The 23,263-nt window shown below is 45.3% G+C and overlaps 1 protein-coding gene across 4 annotated transcripts in view; it reads right to left on the reverse strand.

Moving 5' to 3' along the window:
* Positions 1-19,218, reverse strand: part of postna (periostin, osteoblast specific factor a) — an 83,288-nt gene extending 64,070 nt beyond the window's left edge. For all 4 annotated transcript variants that reach the window (XM_082958319.1, XM_082958318.1, XM_082958317.1 and 1 more), the window contains exons 1-2: positions 18,974-19,218; positions 16,711-16,809 (exon numbers count right to left, since the gene is read on the reverse strand). In XM_082958319.1, the coding sequence (XP_082814445.1) occupies positions 16,711-16,809; positions 18,974-19,092 (218 nt within the window). In that variant the 5' untranslated portion in view covers positions 19,093-19,218. The remainder of the gene's footprint in view (positions 1-16,710; positions 16,810-18,973) is intronic.
* Positions 19,219-23,263: the final 4,045 nt, after the last annotated feature.

Raw genomic sequence — 23,263 nt, forward strand, 5'->3', positions numbered from 1 at the left:
GTCAGAAGTTTACATACAGTAAGATGACTGTGCCTTTAAACAGCTTGGAAAATTCCAGAAAATTATGTAATGGCTTTAGAAGCTTCTGATAGGCTAATTGACAACATTTGAGTCAATTGGAGGTGTACCTGTGGATGTATTTCAAGGCCTACCTTCAAACTCAGTGCCTCTTTGCTTGACATCATGGGAAAATCAAAAGAAATCAGCCAAGACCTCAGAAAGAAATTGTAGACCTCCACAAGTCTGGTTCACCCTTGGGAGCAATATCCAAATGCCTGAAGGTACCACGTTCATCTGTACAAACAATAGTACGCAAGTCTAAACACCATGGGACCACGCAGCCGTCAAACCGCTCAGGAAGGAGACGTGTTCTGTCTCCTAGAGACGAACGTACTTTGGTGCGAAAAGTGCAAATCAATCCCAGAACAACAGCAAAGGACCTTGTGAAGATGCTGGAGGAAACAGGTACAAAAGTATCTATATCCACAGTAAAACAAGTCCTATATCGACATCACCTGAAAGGCCGCTCAGCAAGGAAGAAGCCACTGCTCCAAAACCGCCATAATTTGCAACTGCACATGGGGACAAAGAACGTACTTTTTGGAGAAATGTCCTCTGGTCTGATGAAACAAAAATAAAACTGTTTGGCCATAATGACTATCGTTTTGTTTGGAGGAAAAAGTGGGAGGCTTGCAAGCCGAAGAACACTATCCCAACCGTGAAGCACGGGGGTGGCAGCATCATGTTGTGGGGTTGTGTTTGCTGCAGGAGGGACTGGTACACTTCACAAAATAGATGGCATCATGAGGTAGGAAAATTATGTGGATATTTGGAAGCAACATCACAAGATATCAGTCAGGAAGTTTAAGCTTGGTCGCAAATGGGTCTTCAAAATGGACAATGACCCCAAGCATACATCCAAAGTTGTGGCAGTTAAGGACAACAAAGTCAAGGTATTGGAGAGGCCGTCACAAAGCCCTGACCTCAACCTTATAGAACATTTGTGGGCAGAACTGAAAAAGCGTGTGCGAGCAACGAAGCCTACAAATCTGACTCAGTTACAGCAGCTCTGTCAGGAGGAATGCGCCAAAATTCACCCAACTTATTGTGGGAAGCTTGTGGAAGGCTACCCGAAACATTTGACCCAAGTTCAACAATTTAAAGGCAATGCTACCAAATACTAATTGAGTGTAAACTTCTGACCCACTGGGAATGTGATGAAAGAATTAAAAGCTGAAATAAATCAATCTCTCTACTATTATTCTGACATTTCACATTCTTAAAATAAAGTGGTGATCCTAACTGACCTAAGACAGGGAATGTTTACTAGGATTAAATGTCAGGAATTGTGAAAAACTGAGTTTAAATGTATTTGGCTAAGGTGTATGTAAACTTCCGACTTCAACTGTATAGTTTACTTTATGCAGTCAAAGAACAACTATTCTTCTAATATGTTGGAGAAAATAAATAAAATTCATAAAACAAAAACATTGGATTAATAACAGAACACTGTAGAACACCAGAACTGAAACATCTGATTAATAACAGAACACTGTAGAACACCAGAACTGAAACATCTGATTAATAACAGAATACTGTAGAACACCAGAACTGAAACATCTGATTAATAACAGAACACTGTAGAACACCAGAACTGAAACATCTGATTAATAACAGAACACTGTAGAACACCAGAACTGAAACATCTAGTCCATGACAGATGAGTTCCAGTTCATTGTTAAACAAGTAACAGTCACCTCAATCTACGGCCATAGTCTTACTCTTCCTTACTCTTGTTTCAACGACCCAGAGTATGCCGTCTATAACAAATACATCTCCTTGGAACTCTCTCCTTGCAGTAGCTGATTTGATTGCCTCACTGGTTTAGAAAACATAATAATTTGGCCCTCTGCAAAATAATAATACACATGCTGTCAATAATGTTGATATATAACTGAAATACCAGTATGATGTTTTACAAATCTATCCTTCATTTAGACAGGTCATTGAGATAAAATCTATTTTACAAGAAAGACCTGTATTACTAACGTATGGCTGAAACCCCCTCTAGGGTGTTAATAACCCACTGTCTACGTATGGCTGAAACCCCCTCTAGGGTGTTAATAACCCACTGTCTACGTATGGCTGAAACCCCCTCTAGGGTGTTAATAACCCACTGTCTACGTATGGCTGAAACCCCCTCTAGGGTGTTAATAACCCACTGTCTACGTATGGCTGAAACCCCCTCTAGGGTGTTAATAACCCACTGTCTACGTATGGCTGAAACCCCCTCTAGGGTGTTAATAACCCACTGTCTACGTATGGCTGAAACCCCCTCTAGGGTGTTAATAACCCACTGTCTACGTATGGCTGAAACCCCCTCTAGGGTGTTAATAACCCACTGTCTACGTATGGCTGAAACCCCCTCTAGGGTGTTAATAGCCCACTGTCTACGTATGGCTGAAACCCCCTCTAGGGTGTTAATAACCCACTGTCTACGTATGGCTGAAACCCCCTCTAGGGTGTTAATAACCCACTGTCTACGTATGGCTGAAACCCCCTCTAGGGTGTTAATAACCCACTGTCTACGTATGGCTGAAACCCCCTCTAGGGTGTTAATAACCCACTGTCTACGTATGGCTGAAACCCCCTCTAGGGTGTTAATAACCCACTGTCTACGTATGGCTGAAACCCCCTCTATGGTGTTAATAACCCACTGTCTACGTCTGTAATAAATGAGCTGTAACTCTCAAGGATTCTCTTTGGTTCTATAATTGTTACCAGATGAACCCTGCTAGCTGTGTGTGTGTGTGTGTGTGTGTGTGTGTGTGTGTGTGTGTGTGTGTGTGTGTGTGTGGTGTGTGTGTGTGTGTGTGTGTGTGTGTGTGTGTGTGTGTGTGTGTGTGTGTGTGTGTGTGCGCGTGTGTGCGTGTCTGCGTGTGTGTGTGTGTGTGACCCTACTAGGTAGGTCAACTAAGGAAATGAAGGCATTAAGCTCTCCACGTAGAGCAACTCAACCAATGAATAGAGAATTCACTATTATTACAGACTAACAAGGGGAGTCTGTCCTTTGACCAATGAATGAAGAATTGCTAACAAGGACAAAGTGTAATATAACTAATGGATATAAAATAGCTATCCAAAGAATGACGCTTAAAGTGAAATTTTGTGAGAAAAAGGAGAATATACACTTTGTATAATCAGTTGATGTTCTGAAGAAACCAGTAAAACCAACACGTTTCACTGTGTAGTCTAGCTAATTGTAACGAGGGTCGTACAAAGGGGACCAAGGCGCGGCGTGGAAAATGCTCATATTTTACTTGAATGAAAACACTAAATCAAAACAACAAAAGAACCGTCAACAGTTCCGTCAGGTTACAAGGAACAAAACAGAAAACAACTACCCACAACACCCCATAGACAAACCCCAATTTAAATATGATCTCCAATTAGAGACAACACGAACCAGCTGCCTCTAATTGGAGATCATCCCAAAACTCAACATAGACATAGAAAAACAAGAACTAAACATAGACACAAAAAACATAGAATGCCCACCCACCTATCACACTCCGACCTAACTACACAGAGAAAACACAGCTCTCCTAGGTCAGAGTGGGACACTAATGGAAATAAAATGACACTGTCAGGTAATGTCAGGTAATAGATGTCAGGTAATGTCAGGTAATGTCAGGTAATAGATGTCAGGTAATGTCAGGTAATGTCAGGTAATATCAGGTAATAGATGTCAGGTAATGTCAGGTAATAGATGTCAGGTAATGTCAGGTAATGTCAGGTAATTTCAGGTAATAGATGTCAGGTAATGTCAGGTAATAGATGTCAGGTAATGTCAGGTAATAGATGTCAGGTAATGTCAGGTAATGTCAGGTAATAGATGTCAGGTAATGTCAGGTAATAGATGTCAGGTAATAGATGTCAGGTAATGTCAGGTAATAGATGTCAGGTAATGTCAGGTAATGTTAGGTAATAGATGTCAGGTAATGTCAGGTAATAGATGCTGATTAGGACTAATTTGTTTTGAAACTGACTAGTACTGAAGCCATCGCTCAGCGAGTACCGCTTTCCGCCTGATTCAGCTCATCTGTTGCAAAAATGCTTTACCGTTTAGTCTAGGAAGCAAACGGAACCAAACAGGGAGGGACCTACCTGAATGCGTACAATAGAAAACACTCATTTTTTTGGCTCCAAAAAGTTTTCCCGTCTGGTGTAATGTTTTGAAACAAATTCAATATTTTACAATGGAATCTGACCGATGCATACGCCCCAGCGGTTCGCAGGCTGTATGTAAAGGTTGCTCCGGCATGTCAATATACCAACTTCAATTGGCCTTGCTATATGGTAACACACCATCACCCACTAGCTCTGGTATATGCTAACAGACCCCTTTGAATATATATAGTATCGTTGGCTTCAATTAAGTAAGTGGATATACTGAGGCTTTAAGACATGAATAAACCCTTTATTAAGTACATCCTGACTGAGGAAATGGGGCTAGGGGTGGTGTGTTATGGATTATTAAGCTCTGGAGGCCATGGAAGCTGTGGTTAGTATAATACAGTGTCTGGTGTGGTTACTGAGTTGGTGACCCCAAGACAGATTTACGGCTAAAGCTATACCAGTAATGGTAACATTCACCACAACTAATGCTACTACTGTCTTTGTTACTTTAGAATGTTATGCGAGTGTCTCTGTCTCTCTCTCTCTCTCTCTCTCTCTCTCTCTCTCTCTCTCTCTCTCTCTCTCCCTGTCTCCCTGTCTCTCTGTCTCTCTGTCTCTCTGTCTCTCTGTCTCTGTCTCTCTCTCTGTCTCTCTCTCTCTGTCTCTCTCTGTCTCTCTCTCTCTGTCTCTCTCTCTTTCTTTGTCTCTCTCTGTCTCTCTCTCTCTTTCTTTCTTTCTCTGTATCTTTCTCTCTTTCTCTCTCTGTCTCTCTGCCTCTTTCTCTCTCTCTGTCTCTCTCTTTCTGTCTGTCTGTCTGTCTGTCTGTCTGTCTGTCTGTCTGTCTGTCTGTCTGTCTGTCTGTCTGTCTGTCTGTCTGTCTGTCTGTCTGTCTGTCTGTCTGTCTGTCTGTCTGTCTGTCTGTCTGTCTGTCTGTCTGTCTGTCTGTCTGTCTGTCTGTCTGTCTGTCTCTCTCTCTCTCTCTCTCTCTCTCTATCTGTCTCTGTCTCTCTGTCTCTGTCTCTGTCTCTCTCTCTCTCTCTCTCTCTCTCTCTCTCTCTCTCTCTTCTTCTATCTATCATCATATCTCTCTCTGTCTTGATCTCAATTTCAAGAAGCAAACATACAAACATAAATCACTCACATCCTCTCATCACATCCAAACACAGCAATGATGTTATATTAGACATAATAAACTGAAACGCAGACAAACAGACAAAGGCAAACACATACACACAGGCACGCACGCCACCACACACACACGCAATCAAACACACACACGCAATCACACAAGCACACACGCAATCACAAACACGCACAGACACGCACAGACACACTACCCCCCAACACACACTCTTTCCTCATCTCTCATCCACACCCCACAACCAGCTCAGATACCACAGCTGGACAGATTTCCTCCAGAGGGGCTGAACAATGTTCCCACTGTCAGAAAGATAAAGAGAGAGAGAGACAGAAAGAAGGATATACAGTGCATTCGAAAGTATTCAGACCCGTTGACTTTTTCCACATTTTGTTACATTACAGCCTTATTCTAAAATGTATTACATGTAATTTTTCCCTCATTAATCTACACAGAACACCCCATAATGACAAAGCAAAAACAGATTTTTAGAAATCTTTGCAAATATACTGCTCAAAAAAATAAAGGGAACACTAAAATAACACACCCTAGATCTGAATGAAAGAAATAATCTTATTAAATACTTTTTTCTTTACATAGTTGAATGTGCTGACAACAAAATCACACAAAAATAATCAATGGAAATCCAATTTATCAACCCATGGAGGTCTGGATTTGGAGTCAAACTCAAAATTAAAGTGGAAAACCACACTACAGGCTGATCCAACTTTGATGTAATGTCCTTAAAACAAGTCAAAATGAGGCTCAGTAGTGTGTGTGGCCTCCACGTGCCTGTATGACCTCCCTACAACGCCTGGGCTAGCTCCTGATGAGGTGGCGGATGGTCTCCTGAGGGATCTCCTCCCAGACCTGGACTAAAGCATCCGCCAACTCCTGGACAGTCTGTGGTGCAACATGGCGTTGGTGGATGGAGCGAGACATGATGTCCCAGATGTGCTCAATTGGATTCAGGTCTGGGGAACGGGCGGGCCAGTCCATAGCATCAATGCCTTCCTCTTGTAGGAACTGCTGACACACTCCAGCCACATGAGGTCTTGCATTGTTTGCATTAGGAGGAACCCAGGGCCGACCGCACCAGCATATGGTCTCACAAGGGGTCTGAGGATCTCATCTCGGTACCTAATGGCAGTCAGGCTACCTCTGGCGAGCACATGGAGGGCTGTGCGGCCCCCCAAAGAAATGCCACCCCACACCATGACTGACCCACCGCCAAACCGGTCATGCTGGAGGATGTTGCAGGCAGCAGAACATTCTCCACGGCGTCTCCAGACTCTGTCACGTCTGTCACATGTGCTCAGTGTGAACCTGCTTCATCTGTGAAGAGCACAGGGCGCCAGTGGCGAATTTGCCAATCTTGGTGTTCTCTGGCAAATGCCAAACGTCCTGCACGGTGTTGGGCTGTAAGCACAACCCCCACCTGTGGACGTCGGGCCCTCATACCACCCTCATGAAGTCTGTTTCTGACCGTTTGAGTAGACACATGCACATTTGTGGCCTGCTGGAGGTAATTTTGCAGGGCTCTGGCAGTGCTCCTCCTGCTCCTCCTTGCACAAAGGCGGAGGTAGCGGTCCTGCTGCTGGGTTGTTGCTCTCCTACGGCCTTCTCCACATCTCCTGATGTACTGGCCTGTCTCCTGGTAGCGCCTCCATGCTCTGGACACTACGCTGACAGACACAGCAAACCTTCTTGCCACAGCTCGCATTGATGTGCCATCCTGGATGAGCTGCACTACCTGAGCCACTTGTGTGGGTTGTAGACTCCGTCTCATGCTACCACTAGAGTGAAAGCACCGCCAGCATTCAAAAGTGACCAAAACATCAGCCAGGAAGCATAAGAACTGAGAAGTGGTCTGTGGTCACCACCTGCCGAACCACTCCTTTATTGGGGGTGTCTTGCTAATTGCCTATAATTTCCACCTGTTGTCTATTCCATTTGCACAACAGCATGTGAAATTTATTGTCAATCAGTGTTGCTTCCTAAGTGGACAGTTTGATTTCACAGAAGTGTGATTGACTTGGAGTTACATTGTGTTGTTTAAGTGTTCCCTTTATTTTTTTGAGCAGTGTATATTAAAAATACATTCATATAACATCAAATAAAAGACGGAAAAAAATCACATTTACACATTTACATTCAACCTTGGGCAGCAATTACAGCCTTGAGTCTTCTGGGGTGTGATGCTACAAGCTTGGTACACCTGTATTTGGGTAGTTTCTCCCATTCTTCTCAGCAGATCCTCTCAACCTCTTTCATGTTGGATGGGGAGCGTCGCTGCACAGCTATTTTCAGATCTTTCCACCGGGTTTAAGTCTGGGCTCTGGCTGGACCACTCAAGGACATTCAGAGACTTGTCCCGAATCCACTCCTGTGTTGTCTTGGCTGTGTGCTTAAGGTCGTTGTCCTGTTGTAAGGTGAACCTTCACCCAGTCGGAGGCCCTGAGCGCTCTGGAGCAGGTTTTCATCAAGGATCTCTCTGTACTTTGCTCCGTTCATCATTCCCTCGATCCTGACTAGTCTCACAATCTGTGCCGCTGAGTTCAATCTTGGTTTCATCAGACCAGAGAATCTTGTTTTTTGTGGTCTGAGAGTCCTTAGGTGCCTTTTTAGCAAACTTCAAGCAGATTGCCATGTGCCTTTGACTGAGGAGTGGATTCCGTCTGGCCACTCTACAATAAAGGTCTGATTGGTGGAGTGCTGCAATGCTTTTCCAACGGTCTTGAAGGAGAGTTCCCATATATGCTGAGCACTTGTTTTTTCAACAGGACAATGACTCAACACACCTCCAGGCTGTGTAAGGGCTATTTGACCAAGAAGGAGAGTGATGGAGTGATCCATCAGATGACCTGGCCTCCACAATCACCTGACCTCAACCCAATTGAGGTGGTTTGGAATGAGTTGGACCTCAGAGTGAAGGAAAAGCAGCCAACAAGTGCTCAGCATATGTGGGAACTCCTTCAAGACTGTTGGAAAAGCATTCCAGGTGAAGCTGGTTGAGAGAATGCCAAAAGTGTGAAAAGCTGTCATTAAGGGAAAGGGTGGCTACTTTGAAGAAGCAAAAATATAAAATATATTTTGATTTGTTCAACACCTTTTTGGTTACTACATGATTCCATATGTGTTATTTCATAGTTTTGATGTCTTCACTATTATTCTACAAGGTAGAAAACAGTAAAAATAAAGAAAAACCCTTGAGTAGGTGTTTCCAAACTTTTAACTGGTACAGTATATTTACTGTATATGGAGTAATGCTCCTAAAGTCAATTTATTGGGCTAATCAACTTGTTGAAACAAATCAACATATTTATATGCTTAACATTCACATAACTTACATAGCATTGAAAATGTTATAATTTATATTTTACTGAGTTAGATACAAACATAATTAGACGAATCCCCAAATTGTGCAAATTGGTGATACATGCTAATTATGTCATATTTTAATGTCCAATAACTTTTGAATCAGAAGCTAGCATATACGCCGAGTTACCTGGCATTCTTCAACCAAAAACCTGTGTCCCTAGCCAACCAGTTACTATATGGGGAGGTCTGGACTTTATTAGAACAGGTGATTGTGCCCTTTGTAAAGGCTGTTGCTGGTTCAAATCCTGTTCTGGATGTTAGTCTCCACAGTCGCTACATCACTGATGAATTCTCCCCAGTAACCTATGTAGAGCATTAGGCTAATGCAAGTTAATAAAAAGGTCCTAAAATTCCCTCAGCGATGTTACAAAGGAAAACAGTAGCGTAGGCAACATGTGAAGGTTGTCATTATCAATAGGAATTTCCTCTTAATTGACCTGCCTGGTAAAATAAAGGTAAAATAACAAAAAATTAAAAGACTGCTGCTTTTGTAAACTTTGCTTGGAATCCTAATTGACTATTAAACATTGGTCGATTTTGGAAAAGCCAAAGTCAATCAATCAATAATATAATAATACGTTTAGGAAAGGTTTTCATCTTTAGCTCAGAATCTGTGTATACTATGTGAATAAAAACGTTCAAAATATATGTATATCGGAAACCAAACAAGGGTGGTCTATGGTGATAGGTGGGATGGTCTGAGATGGATTAAAGAGTTTATGTATTACTGTTATATGCTGTATATAAAAGTACTGTATTTAGCTGAAAACATGTAAAAAAAAACACAAAAATATATGTGTCCTGCAAAGAGGGTTAGGGTGGTGGCTGGGTTAATAAAATGAATATAAAAAAGAAGAAAACATTGCCTTAGTGTCACAACATAAAGTACATAGAGATTGATGTATTATAGGTTAGGGTTGTCTTTAACGAGTCGGATTTACCTCAGACTCCCGACCAGGCCCAAAACACCCGTAATTTGCTTGAAGAAGAGACAGCGATATCGGGGACGTAGGTTGGGGTACCTAAGGATCCGACGGCGAGTGAGTAATCCCCCTCTAACATCAGTCATTATTAGCCAACGTCATTGGATAACAAAATGGATGAGCTCCGATTACAACTATCCTACCAATGGAACATTAAAAACTGTAATATCTTATGTTTCACCAAGTCATGGCTGAACGATGACATGGATGAATGACAACATGGATGACATACAGTTGGCTGCGTTTTCTGACGACTATCGCCAAGATAGAACAGCTGCCTCCGGTAAGACAAAGGGTGGTGTTCTGTGTCTATTTGTCAATAACAGCTGGTGCACGAAATCTAATATTAAGGAAGTCTCAAAGTTTTGCTCGCCTGAGGTAGACCATATCATGATAAGCTGTAGACCACAGTATTTACCAAGAGGGTTCTCATCTATATTTTTCGTAGCTGTGTATTTACCACCACAAACCGATGCTGGCAATAAGACGGCACTCAATGAACTGTTTAATAAGGCCATAAGCAAACAAGAAAATGCTCATCCAGATGCGGAGTCCCTAGTGGCCAGCAACTTTTTTGCAGGGAAACTTAAATTCATTTTTCCTAATTTCTACCAGCATGTTAAATGTGCAACCAGAGGAAAAAAAACTCTAGACGACCTTTACTCTACACACAGAGACGCGTACAAAGCTCTCCTTTGCCCTCCATTTGGCAAACCTGACCATAACTCTATCCTCCTGATTCCTACTTACAAGCAAAAACTAAAGCAGGAAGTTCCAGTGACTCGCTCAATAAGGAAGTGGTCAGATGATACAGATGCTAAGCTACAGGACTGTTTTGCTAGCACAGACTGGAATATGTTCCGGGATTCTTCCGATGGCATTGAGGAGTACACTACATCAGTCACCGACTTCATCAATAAGTGCATCGATGACGTCCTCCCCACAGTGACCGTACGTACATACCCCAACCAGAAGCTATGGATTACAGGCAATATTTGAGCAAAAGGGTAGAGCTGCCGCTTTCAAGGAGCGGGACTCTAACCCGGATGCTTATAAGACATCTTCTTATGCCCTCCAATGAACCATCAAACAGGCAAAGCGTCAATACAGGACTAAGATTGAATCGTACTACACCGGCTCCGATGCTCGTCGGATGTGGCAGGGCTTGCAAACTATTACGGACTACAAAGGGAAGCACAGCCGAGAGCTGCCCAGTGACATGAGCATACCAGATGAGCTAAACTGCTTCTATACTCGCTTCGAGGCAAGCAAAACTGAAGCATGCATGAGAGCATCAGCTGTTCCAGACGACTGTGTAATCACGCTCTCCGTAGCCGATCTGATTATCTACGTGAGAATGCTACTCATTGACTACAGCTCAGCGTTCAACACCATAGTGCACTCAAAGCTCATCACTAAGCTAAGGGCCCTGGGACTAAACACCTCCCTCTGCAACTGGATCCTGGACTTCCTGACGGGCCGCCCCCAGGTGATAAGGGTAGGCAACAACACATCTGCCATGCTGACCTTCAATACGGGGGCCCCTCAGGGCTGCCTACTTTGTCCCCTTCTGTAAACCCTGTTCACCCATGACTGCATGGCCAAGCAGAGTTTCAAGTTCCTTGGTGTCCACATCACCAACAAACAATCATGGTCCAAACACACCAAGACAGTCGTGAAGAGGGCTCGACAACGCCTTTTCCCCCTAAGGAGATCGAAAAGACATTGGTCTCCAGATCCTCAAAAGGTTCTACAGCTGCACCATCGAGAGCATCCTGACCAGTTGCATCACCGCATGGTATGGCAACTGCTCGGCATCAGACCGCAAGGCACTGCAGAGGGTAGTGTGTACAGCCCAGTACATCACTGGGGCCAAGCTTCCAGGCAGTGTCAGAGGAAGGTCCCAAAAATTGTCAAAGACTCCAGTCATAGACTGTTCTCTCTTCTACAGCACGGCAAGTTGTACCGGAGCAGCAAGTCTAGGTCCAAAAAGGCTCCTTAACAGCTTTTACACCCAAGCCATAAGACTGCTGAACAGCTAATCAAATGTTCACCCAGATGATTTACGTTGACACCCCCCGTTGGTTTTTACAATAATAATAATCATTTTTGACTTTTGTTCATTTAGTAAATATTTTCCTAACTCTATTTTCTTAAAACTGCATTGTTGGTTAAGGGCTAGTAAGTAAACATTTCACGATAAGGTCTACACAGTTGTTTTCGGGGCACATGTGACAAATACGATTTGATTTGATTTGAGTGGTCAGCATTTCAAGCAAAATCCATACATTGTATCATTTCACCCCACCTGTAAAAGGCACCTCTATTTGGACAATGTGCTTTAGCCTTCATTGGGTTTACAGATTAAGAATATGAGGGTTTTATACATGTTTCTCAGAGACCAATCGCAATGGGAATACGAAAACAATATAATGTGATTTGTGAAATTAGTTGTAACTCCTCTACCAATCACAGCATGTCTTGCTGTGTATTACTAATGTGATTGGTCCTTGAACATATAGGAGGCAACTTTGAAATATATAAAAGCTTCTAGACCAAACCTCATGTATCCAGACCAAACCTCTTGTTTCCAGACCAAACCTCTTGTATCCAGACCAAACCTCTTGTATCCAGACCAAACCTCTTGTATCCAGACCAAACCTCTTGTATCCAGACCAAACCTCTTGTTTCCAGACCAAACCTCTTGTATCCAGACCAAACCTCTTGTATCCAGACCAAACCTCTTGTATCCAGACCAAACCTCTTGTTTCCAGACCAAACCTCTTGTTTCCAGACCAAACCTCTTGTTTCCAGACCAAACCTCTTGTATCCAGACCAAACCTCTTGTATCCAGACCAAACCTCTTGTATCCAGACCAAACCTCTTGTATCCAGACCAAACCTCTTGCATCCAGACCAAACCTCTTGCATCCAGACCAAACCTCTTGCATCCAGACCAAACCTCTTGTCTCTAGACCAAACCTCTTGCATCCAGACCAAACCTCTTGTATCCAGACCAAACCTCTTGTATCCAGACCAAACCTCTTGTATCCAGACCAAACCTCTTGTATCCAGACCAAACCTCTTGTATCCAGACCAAACCTCTTGTATCCAGACCAAACCTCTTGTATCCAGACCAAACCAGTCAGAGTCCCATTATAATAACCTATTGATCAAACCCTTTATTTATGTACCAGTCAATTGGTTTGAACCAAATGGATAGAAACACATCATTCTATACACTGCTTTAAAAGTTTCGCTTTATCACAAAATGTGGTATGACTTTTTATGTGTCACAGGCAACAAAGGGATTCACACATAGGTCACTTTTGCAAGCACGCACGTACGCATGCACACACACACACATACACACGCACACACACACCCTCAGGATACACAGAGCAAGCCTAGACAGGAGGAGAGAGAGACAGAGAGCGAGAGAGAGAGAGAGAGAGAGACAGAGAGAGGGAGGGAGTGTGAGAGAGATAGTCACAGAGAGAGAGAGAGGATTCCATTCATTGCACATGATGTCTGTAGACAAGACCAGAGACCTGTCAACCCAGAGTGAATAGAAGATAGGGAGGAGGAGGGGGAGGGGGGAGGATGGAGGAGGGAGGAGGGAGGAGGGGGTGGAGGAGGAGAGAAGAGAAGAGGTGGGAGGAGGAGGAGGGATGAAGAGGAGGGACGAGGAGGAGAGAAGAGGAGGGAAGAGGAGGGGAAAGAGGAGGGAGGAGGAGGGAGGAGGAGAGAGAAGGAGCGAGGGAGGAAGAGAGGGGAGGAAGAGGAGGGATGAGAAGGAGAGAAGAGGAGGGAGGAGGAGGAGAGAGGAAGAGGAGGGAAGAGGAGGGAGAAGGAGCGAGGGAGGAGGAGAGGGGAGGAGGGGGAGGAGGAGAGAGAGAGTATCTTGTTACTAAAAGCTTTGGATTGTAGTTCATAAGTATTTAAATATATATTTAAAATACATGTAACATAAAAACTGTCCATCTCTGCACACACACAGGGAGGAGGAGAGAGAAGGAGCGAGGGAGGAAGAGAGGGGAGGAAGAGGAGGGATGAGAAGGAGAGAAGAGGAGGGAGGAGGAGGAGAGAGGAAGAGGAGGGAGGAGGAGGGAGAAGGAGCGAGGGAGGAGGAGAGGGGAGGAGGGGAGGAGGAGAGAGAGAGTATCTTGTTACTAAAAGCTTTGGATTGTAGTTCATAAGTATTTAAATATATATTTAAAATACATGTAACATAAAAACTGGCCATCTCTGCACACACACAGGGAGGAGGAGAGAGAAGGAGCGAGGGAGGAAGAGAGGGGAGGAAGAGTAGGGATGAGAAGGAGAGAAGAGGAGGGAGGAGGAGGAGAGAGGAAGAGGAGGGAGGAGGAGGGAGAAGGAGCGAGGGAGGAGGAGAGGGGAGGAGGGGGAGGAGGAGAGAGAGAGAGAGAGTATCTTGTTACTAAAAGCTTTGGATTGTAGTTCATAAGTATTTAAATATATATTTAAAATACATGTAACATAAAAACTGGCCATCTCTGCACACACACACACACACACACACACACACACACACACACACACACACACACACACACACACACACACACACACACACACACACATACACTCACACACACACACACACACACTATATCTATGGAGAGATACCTACTTTCTAGAATGAACGTGTACTCTCTCTGATTCTCTAAAACATTGGTCTCCAACATTTTCTGAGTCAAAACGCAAGGCGAGATCTACCTCTCCAAATGTACCATTTAAAAACAGTTCTGTCGCGATGATGTTTGAACAGTAAGCTATAGGTCCAATACATTATCACTGCATATTGGCTATTCTTCAATTGCCCTGCCAATGTTGTTCTCCTCAGACCATTTTGAAATGATATATTTATTAATCTTAATATTAATATGATCACACTGGTAATTGATCATTTGTTGTATTACTTGTGAGACACATCTGAGTGAGCATAATATATATATTTTTTTACTGAACTGATGGTCTATATCTGATGGTCAGTCTGAGTGGAGGGAAGGAGAAAGCAGCGATGGCTTCCTCCACTGAGAAAAGGGTCTTCCAGCTGATGGCGAAACTCAAGTTGCATTGCATTATTTTTGCCTCATGCACCAATTCATGTTGTTACTCCTATGACCAGGGAAAGTTAAATATTCCTCAACATTAAAAAAGCCACAAGCTACTAATGATAACAACACAAGCTTATGGAAACACGCTGCTATACTCATTCATTGCAGCTGCAGTGCTGGTTGCAGCGTGACTGGAAATAGGGAGAAAGTGCATTTTATGGCTTATAAAAGTTTTGAACAAAGTGTTGACACTGATGAATAAGAACTTAAATATGAATTACTCATAAAAACAGCAGCTCTTTGCTGTATTCAGTATAATAGAGAACATTAATAGACAAGAACAGCTCAAGGACAGAACTACATCAATTTAAAAATGGCACACGTAGCCTACATATCAATACATAGACACAAACTATCTAGATCAAATAGGGGAGAGGCGTTGTGCCGCGAGGTGTTGCTTTATCTGTTTTTTTAAACCAGGTTTGCTGTTTATTTGAGCAATATGAGATGGAAGGGAGTTCATTGCACTAATGGCTCTATGTAATACTGTACACTTTCTGGAATTTGTTCTGGATTTGGGGACTATGAAAAGACCCCTGGTGGCATGTCTGGTGGGGTAAGTGTGTGTGTCAGAGCTGTGTGTAAGTTGACTAGGCAAACAATTTGGGATTTTCAACACATTGATGTTTCTTATAAAAAGAAGTGATGCAGTCAGTCTCTCCTCACGTCTTAGCCAAGTGGAGACTGGCATAGATAGTATTTATATCATTCCTCTGATTACAATGAAGAGCAAGAAAACCCTCTGAGTTCTATTAGATAGATAGCTCTGAATCTACGATATGGCAGAGGTTGAAAAGCCATAGCACTTAAGTTTTTTCAACAACAGGTTATAGTAAATAATATCAAAGCCAGCACTGAAATCTAACAGTACAGCTCCCACAATATTCTTATTATCAATGTCTTTCAACCAACCAGTCAGTGCAGTACATGTTGAGTGCCCTTCTCTATAAACATGCTGAAAGTATGTTGTTAATTTGTTTACAGAGAAAGAGCACTGTATTTGGTAAAACACCATTTTTTTCCAACAGGTCTGCTGTTGAAACCAGTACAGGTTGCATTTCCACTCTTGGGTAGTGGAAATACTTTGGCTTCCTTCCAGGCCTGAGGACAAAGACTGTCCTCCAGGCTCAGATTAAAGATATGACAGATAGGAGTGGCTATAGAGTCAGATACCTTCCTCAGTAGCTTTCCATCTAAGTTGTCAATGCCAGGAGATTTGTCATTCCAACTTGCAATACTTTTCTTTCTATATATTACATTGACAAAATGTTGAGTGTTGCAGTCCAAGCAGGTTCAAATATGTGAGACTAGCTGATTCTTATAATAACCATGAGAAATGGGAAATACATCTACCTATTAACAGAAGTGGTTAACCTATGACATTTCACCTCCGACCTCTGTGACACCCAGCACTGAGGTCACATACACAGCTGATGCAATAAGGTCCAGGTCATTTAGCCAACGGGGCTTTCTGCTAACCTGTCCAGGTCCTGTTCTGTGAATGATATCAGCGTAGGGGCGGCAGGGTAGCCTAGTGGTTAGAGAGTAGAGGCGGCAGGAAGTCTAGTGGTTAGAGAGTAGAGGCGGCAGGAAGTCTAGTGGTTAGAGTGTAGGGGCGGCAGGTAGTCTAGTGGTTAGAGTGTAGAGGCGGCAGGTAGTCCAGTGGTTAGAGCGTTGGACTATTGGACTAGTAGCCGAAAGGTTGGAAGATTGAATCCTCGAGCTGACAATGTAGAAATCTGTTGTTCTGCCCCTGAACAAGGCAGTTAACCCACTGTTCCTAGGCCGTCATTGTAAATAAGAATTTGTTCTTAACTGACTTGCCTAGTTAAATAAAAAATAGTGTGTGTGTAAAACAATGCTTTCTAGAGTCAGAGGTGGTGACTTACGCCTTCTTCCCACAGATGGAGCCTTTGTACCAGTTCCTACACGTACTGAAGTACTTCTTCTTGGTCCCCATTACCTGCTGTAGGGCACACACATTGGGTCTGAGGGAGGGTAGAGGAAGAGGGGGAAGGGGATGTTGGAAGAGGGAGGGAGGGAGGGAGGGAGGGAGGAGGGAGGGAGGAGGGAGGGAGGAGGGAGGGAGGGAGGGAGGGAGGGAGGGAGGGAGAGAAGGAGGGGGAGAGGAGGATGGAGGTGAGGGAGGGAGAGAAGGAGGGGGGAGAGGAGGATGGGGGTGAGGGAGGGAGAGAAGGAGGGGGAGAGGAGGATGGGGGTGAGGGAGGGAGAGAAGTAGGTCAGAGAGGAGGATGTGGTGAGGGAGGGTAGAGGAAGAGGGGGAAGGGGATGTTGGAAGAGGGAGGGAGGGAGGGAGGGAGGGAGGGAGGGAGGGAGGGAGGGAGGGAGGGAGGGAGGGAGGGAGGGAGGGAGAGAAGTAGGTGGGAGAGGAGGATGGGGTGAGGGAGGAAGCGAAGGAGGGGGGGAGAGGGGAGGATGGGGGTGAGGGAGGGAGAGCAAGTAGGTGGGAGAGGAGGATGGGGGTGAGGGAGGGACGAGAAGTAGGTGGGAGAGGAGGATGGGGTGAGAGAGGGAGAGAAGTAGGTGGGAGAGGAGGATGGGTGAGGGAGGAAGAGAAGGAGGCGGGGAGAGGAGGATGGGGTGAGGGAGGGAGAGAAGTAGGTGGGAGAGGAGGATGGGAGGGCGGACGGGCGCGGGAGCGCCGTAGGTGGGAGCGGAGGATGGGTGAGGGGATGGAGGGAAGTAGGTGGGAGGGAGGGGGGGAGGACGGGGGAGGGGGAGGGCGAGGCAGGGAGGAAGGGAAGGGATTGGGAGGGCGGGGGGAGATGGAGGGGGCGAGGAGGATAGGGTGCGGGCGGACGAGGAATGATGGATGGGGCGACAGGGCGGTGGCCGGAGGAGAGAGGAGACAAGATGGGTGGGGAAAAGGCCGGGGAGAAGGGAGGAGTGGCGAGAGTAGAAGGGAGGGGTGAGGAAGAGGGGAGGAAACGAGAGGGGACCACTGGTGCGGACGGAGGGGAGGGCGAGTAGGGCGTAGGGGAAGCGGTGTGAGGCAGGGTGGAGACTGGAGGGAGGAGGGGGGGGGGGAGGGAGAGGGCGGGAGGGAGGGCGTCAGGGGAAGAAGTGTGAGGAGGGTGGAGATATAAATTAGCCTTCAGTGTAATGCTGAAAACATTTTTCTAACTTAAGTACGCTGGTCTTTAATTCGCTGTGAATGACACTGGGAACCGTATCGCATTTTCCAGCATGGTTTTGAATCAGTGTTTTCATTGATGCTCCTGATCTCATTATTTAACCAGTTTGTGGTTTTGTGGAATTATACTCTGTAATTCATACACACCTTTAATACACCACATAATAACCATTTCAAATGATGGACAATCTGTGTTAAAAACCAAAAAGAACGAATGGCTTTTAACCGTGTAGTTTGTAGTTTAAAGTTTCTTTAAAGTATTGCTGTTAAACCTCCGTCTTACATTGTTTTACGAACAGTTAAAAATATCCTCACATCTCTAGATTGCTTCTCTACAAACACAGAGGCTATATTAATTATTAATTAATATATATTAATTATATGTTTTATTGAGGATATAACTAAACCCCTTCAGTTATTTACACAAAATAGTGTCACTGAACATCCCTTTCAGCTATCTGAGCAGTATATGACACGTACTACAGTCAGATGGTTGTATTAGTACATTATTGATACCTGGATATGTCCACTCATAAGAGAGCGTGACAAAGAGCTTTCATTCCTTTCATCATTCACCAGTCTCTCTCTCTCTCTCTCTCTCTCTCTCTCTCAATTCAATTCAATGGCTTTATTGGCATGGGAAACATATGTTAACATTACCCAAATAGCATCTATCAGACCATCTAGCATCTCTCTCTCTCTCTCTCTCTCTCTCTCTCTCTCTCTCTCTCTCTCTCTCTCTCTCTCTCTCTCTCTCTATCCCCATGTCCCCTGTCTCTCTCCATTTCTTTCCTTTGTATTCCCTGTCCTCCTATGTCCTGCATGTTCCCTCTCCCTCTCTCTCTCTCTCTCCCTCTCGCTCTATCCCCATGTCCCCTGTCTATCTCCATCTCGTTCTTGTTGCCCCCCCATCCCATGTACATCTCTCTGTGTTCCCATCTCTCTGTGTCCCCATCTCTCTCTGTCCCCTGCCTCTATGTCCGCTGTATGGTCCTTACCCCTGGATTCTGGCCCGGATGCGGCTGTGTGTCACTATCTTGTCGTAGGCTGAAGAATCCACTCTATTGACAGAGCTGAGCGCAAAGAGCGCAAACGTAGCAACAAACACAAGCTTCATCCTCAGGTAGTCTCTCTCTCTCTCTCTCTCTCTCTCTCTCTCTCTCTCTCTCTCTCTCTCCACGGTAGGTCACACAGGCAGTCACACACACTCTTCCCCAAAATGCACAGGAGAAATGGGAGCGTGCACAGGAGAGGGAGGTTTTATACCAGTAGTCTCCCTCACACCACCCCCCTCTACCCCTTGTTCAGCTCTCTCTCACTACATCTCTCTCTCTCTCTCTCTCTCTCTCTCTCTCTCTCACACACACACACACACACACACACACACACACACTGTAAAACACATTCTCTCTCTCGCCCCACTCACTCTTTCACGTGCACACTCACTCTTTCACGTGCGCACTCATTGTTTCTGCGTGTTAGGACAGAGAGAGAAGAAGAGACAGATGGTAGACATACAGAAGGAGGGAGAGAGAGAAAGAAAGTCAGAAAAAGAGAGAGAGAGAGAGAGAGTAAATTCATTCCCTTAACCACCATCCCTTCCCTGAGTACCCTAGACACCTCACCCCCCCTGTCCTGTCCTCTCCTTCCCCGCTGCTCTCATCTCTCCCCCTCACCCCCCTGTCCTGTCCTCTCCCCCCCACCCCCCCTCTCCCCCTCTCCTTCCCCGCTCCTCTCATCTCTCCCCCTCACCCCCCCTCTCTCTCCTCTTCTCCACCCCTCTCTCCCCTCTCCTCTCCTCTCCTCTCCTCTCCTCTCCTCTCCTCTCCTCTCCTCTCCTCTCCTCTCCTCTCCTCTCCTCTCCTCTCCTCTCCTCTCTCCACCCTCACCTCTTCTCTTCTCTTCTCTTCTCCACCCCTTTCTCCCCTCTCCTCTCCTCTCTCCACCCTCACCCCCCTGTCCTCTCCCCCTCACTCTCACCCCCCTCTCTTCTCTTCTCAACCCCTCTCTCTCCCTCTCCTCTCCTCTCCTCTCTCCCCCTCAACCCCTTCTCTTTTCTTCTCCACCCCTCTCTCCCCCTCTCCTCGCCTCTCTCCCCCTCAACCCCCTCTCTTCTCTTCTCCACCCCTCTCTTTCCCTCTCCTTTCCTCTCCTCTCCCCCTCAACCCCCTCTATTTTCTTCTCCACCCCTCTCTCCCCCTCCTCCTCTCCTCTCTCCCCCTCAACCCCCTCTCTTCTCTTCTCCACCCCTCTCTCTCCCTCTCCTCTCCTCTCCCCCCTCACCCCCTCTCTTCTCTTCTCCACCCCCTCTCACCCTCTCCTCTCCTCTCTCCCCCTCACCCCCCCCTCTCTTCTCTTCTCCACCCATCTCTACCCCTCCTCACCCCCCCTCTTCACCCTCTCTCTTCTCCTCTCTTCACTACCCCTCCCCCTCCCCTCTCCTTTCCATCCCTCTCTCCCCCTCCTTACCCCCCTCTCCACCCCTCTCTCTCCCTCCTCACCCCCCTCTTCAACCCTCTCTCTTCTCCTCTCCTCTCTCCCCTCCCCTCCCCCTTCACTCTCCACCCCTCTCTCTCCCCTCCTCACACCCCTCCCCAATGCTCATCCCCAATCCACAGGGTGTGACAACATAAACAGTCTCCTTAGACAGACCTATGGTGCATCCCAAAGCTCTATGGGCACGTGGTCAAAAGTAGTGCATTACATTAGGGAACAGGGTGGCTGTTTGGGACTGACACCTACTGCACATATCTGAGAGGCGTACGTCATTATACTGTTTCAACAGGATCTGTTCATTCTCCTCATGTCATTCCAGTGTATGCAAGGTTACCTCAACACCAGAAGTGAAGCTGGAACGGTCTGTTTAACTGTAGGTTACCTCAACACCAGAAGGGAAGCTGCAGTGGTCTGTTTAACTGTAGGTTACCTCAACACCAGAAGGGAAGCTGCAGTGGTCTGTTTAACTGTAGGTTACCTCAACACCAGAAGTGAAGCTGTAACGGTCTGTTTAACTGTAGGTTACCTCAACACCAGAAGTGAAGCTGTAACGGTCTGTTTAACTGTAGGTTACCTCAACACCAGAAGTGAAGCTGTAACGGTCTGTTAACTGTAGGTTACCTCAACACCAGAAGGGAAGCTGCAGTGGTCTGTTTAACTGTAGGTTACCTCAACACCAGAAGTGAAGCTGTAACGGTCTGTTTAACTGTAGGTTACCTCAACACCAGAAGGGAAGCTGCAGTGGTCTGTTTAACTGTAGGTTACCTCAACACCAGAAGTGAAGCTGGAACGGTCTGTTTAACTGTAGGTTACCTCAACACCAGAAGGGAAGCTGCAGTGGTCTGTTTAACTGTAGGTTACCTCAACACCAGAAGGGAAGCTGTAACGGTCTGTTTAACTGTAGGTTACCTCAACACCAGAAGTGAAGCTGTAACGGTCTGTTTAACTGTAGGTTACCTCAACACCAGAAGGGAAGCTGCAGTGGTCTGTTTAACTGTAGGTTACCTCAACACCAGAAGGGAAGCTGCAGTGGTCTGTTTAACTGTAGGCTACTGTTTGTTTTTACACATATTTAACCCTTTATTTTTGTTTCCACAAAATTACCTCCATTCTTCCATTAATTTGTATAGGGTTACATTCAGACTAGTCCCATGACACTTGTGGGGGTTGTGGAGCAAAACGGAGAACACCATCGTGTTTGTGAGCATCTCCCCTTTCAGTGGGGTCATATTCGTTTGTAGCCTAAACGTTTCGGTTGACTGCAAATCTTTTTTTGTTTGTGTGTGTGGGGGGGGGGGGGGGGGGGGGGCTCCTGGTCTGATCAAACAGCGCTGTAACTCTACCACTTTCCACCGCAGATGCAGAAGGGTGACATAGGAGGATGCAGTGGATTGAGATACAGCCCGTACAGCTAATAGTACATCATGCACAAGTGATCATATTGTCACCCATCAGACTATTCTCAATTTCATCTTGTCTTTACAATATGTGACCCGATTCAGGAAACTAGGCTTATGTCGCAAGTCACGACTTCACGGGAGAGCTGTTTGAACGTAATGCCTTCTCGGACATGTGAACTTTCTTGTGCCTTAATATCAAACTTGTATAACATCTGTAAATACAAAGAACATTGTTACATTTCGAGCCTGGTTGGTTTACCCACAGAAAAAGCGAGCAACCTTCCCGCCTGCCAAGATTGGCTGAGATAATGAGTGGGCTGGACATGCCGAGAGATGAGTTTGGATTGGTCTACCATATAGCACATGTCTGTCTATTGGAGCTGGTCAGTATGTCTAGGTAATCGTGTCGAACATGGCTTTAAAAAGAAAAGTACTGCATAGTAAAACTGCATAAACCTAATGTGAAGTTAAAGTGTACTGTTAGCTAGCTAACGTTAGCTGGCTGGCTCGCTAGCTAACGTTATGTGTATGATCTCCACTTTCTGGAGGACCGAGTTTTGAAATCAGTGGAATTCGAGTATGATAGCTAAGGAGATGGAGAAAACACCAGTCTGGATTACATCGTCAAACTAAGGGCAACCATGCATGGCATCAGACAGGAGATGAGTCCAACCATGATGTATACTTGTAAGATTTTCAGATATTACACGTTTCTAATTTTGACAGAAAGTGGATTCATTTCAAGTGTACTGTTAGCTAGCTAATGTTAGCTGGCTGGGTCGCTAACTAACGTTAAGTCATGCTTTGGGATTCATTGTTTACCTAGCTATATATCTAGCTACATTTCTAAACAAAAGACTCTCGTCTTAGTGTGCCAGAGTGCAGAATAACTTATACATTTTTGAACGCTCAACACCCGTTGAATATGTTCGGTGTGAGTAAACGTTGGCATCAAAGCGTAATTCAATTGTTGCCAGCAGCACAGTTACAGTCACCAACACTCTGGATAACATGAAAAAAGCCTAACCAGCTCTGCTAGGGTGAGGAAAACGGTCAGAGTGGAGTGTTCTCTCATTATGTGTCTGGAAGTAGCTGGCCAATGTTAGCCAGTTAGCTTGGGCGCTTGACTGTAGTTGTGAGGTCAGAGCTTTCGGAACAAAACCTACTTATTGGCCAGAGCGTCCAGTGTGCGCTCTGAACGCGAAACCTCAGATAAAGCGATATGGCGAGTAATGTTCAGTGAGCTGTTCTCTCTCTCTCTCTCTTAGATGTCTGGAAGTAGCTGGCAAGTTAGTACAGAATGCACAGATCAACCCTTAAAGAGATGGGTGGGGCTAAGGATTAAAAGGCTGTGAACAATGCTGAATGGGTGTAGACAAAGAAGGGCTCTCC

This window comes from Salmo salar, chromosome 11 (assembly GCF_965601325.2).
Source record: "Salmo salar chromosome 11, fSalSal1, whole genome shotgun sequence".
Classification (NCBI taxonomy): Eukaryota; Metazoa; Chordata; class Actinopteri; order Salmoniformes; family Salmonidae; genus Salmo; species Salmo salar.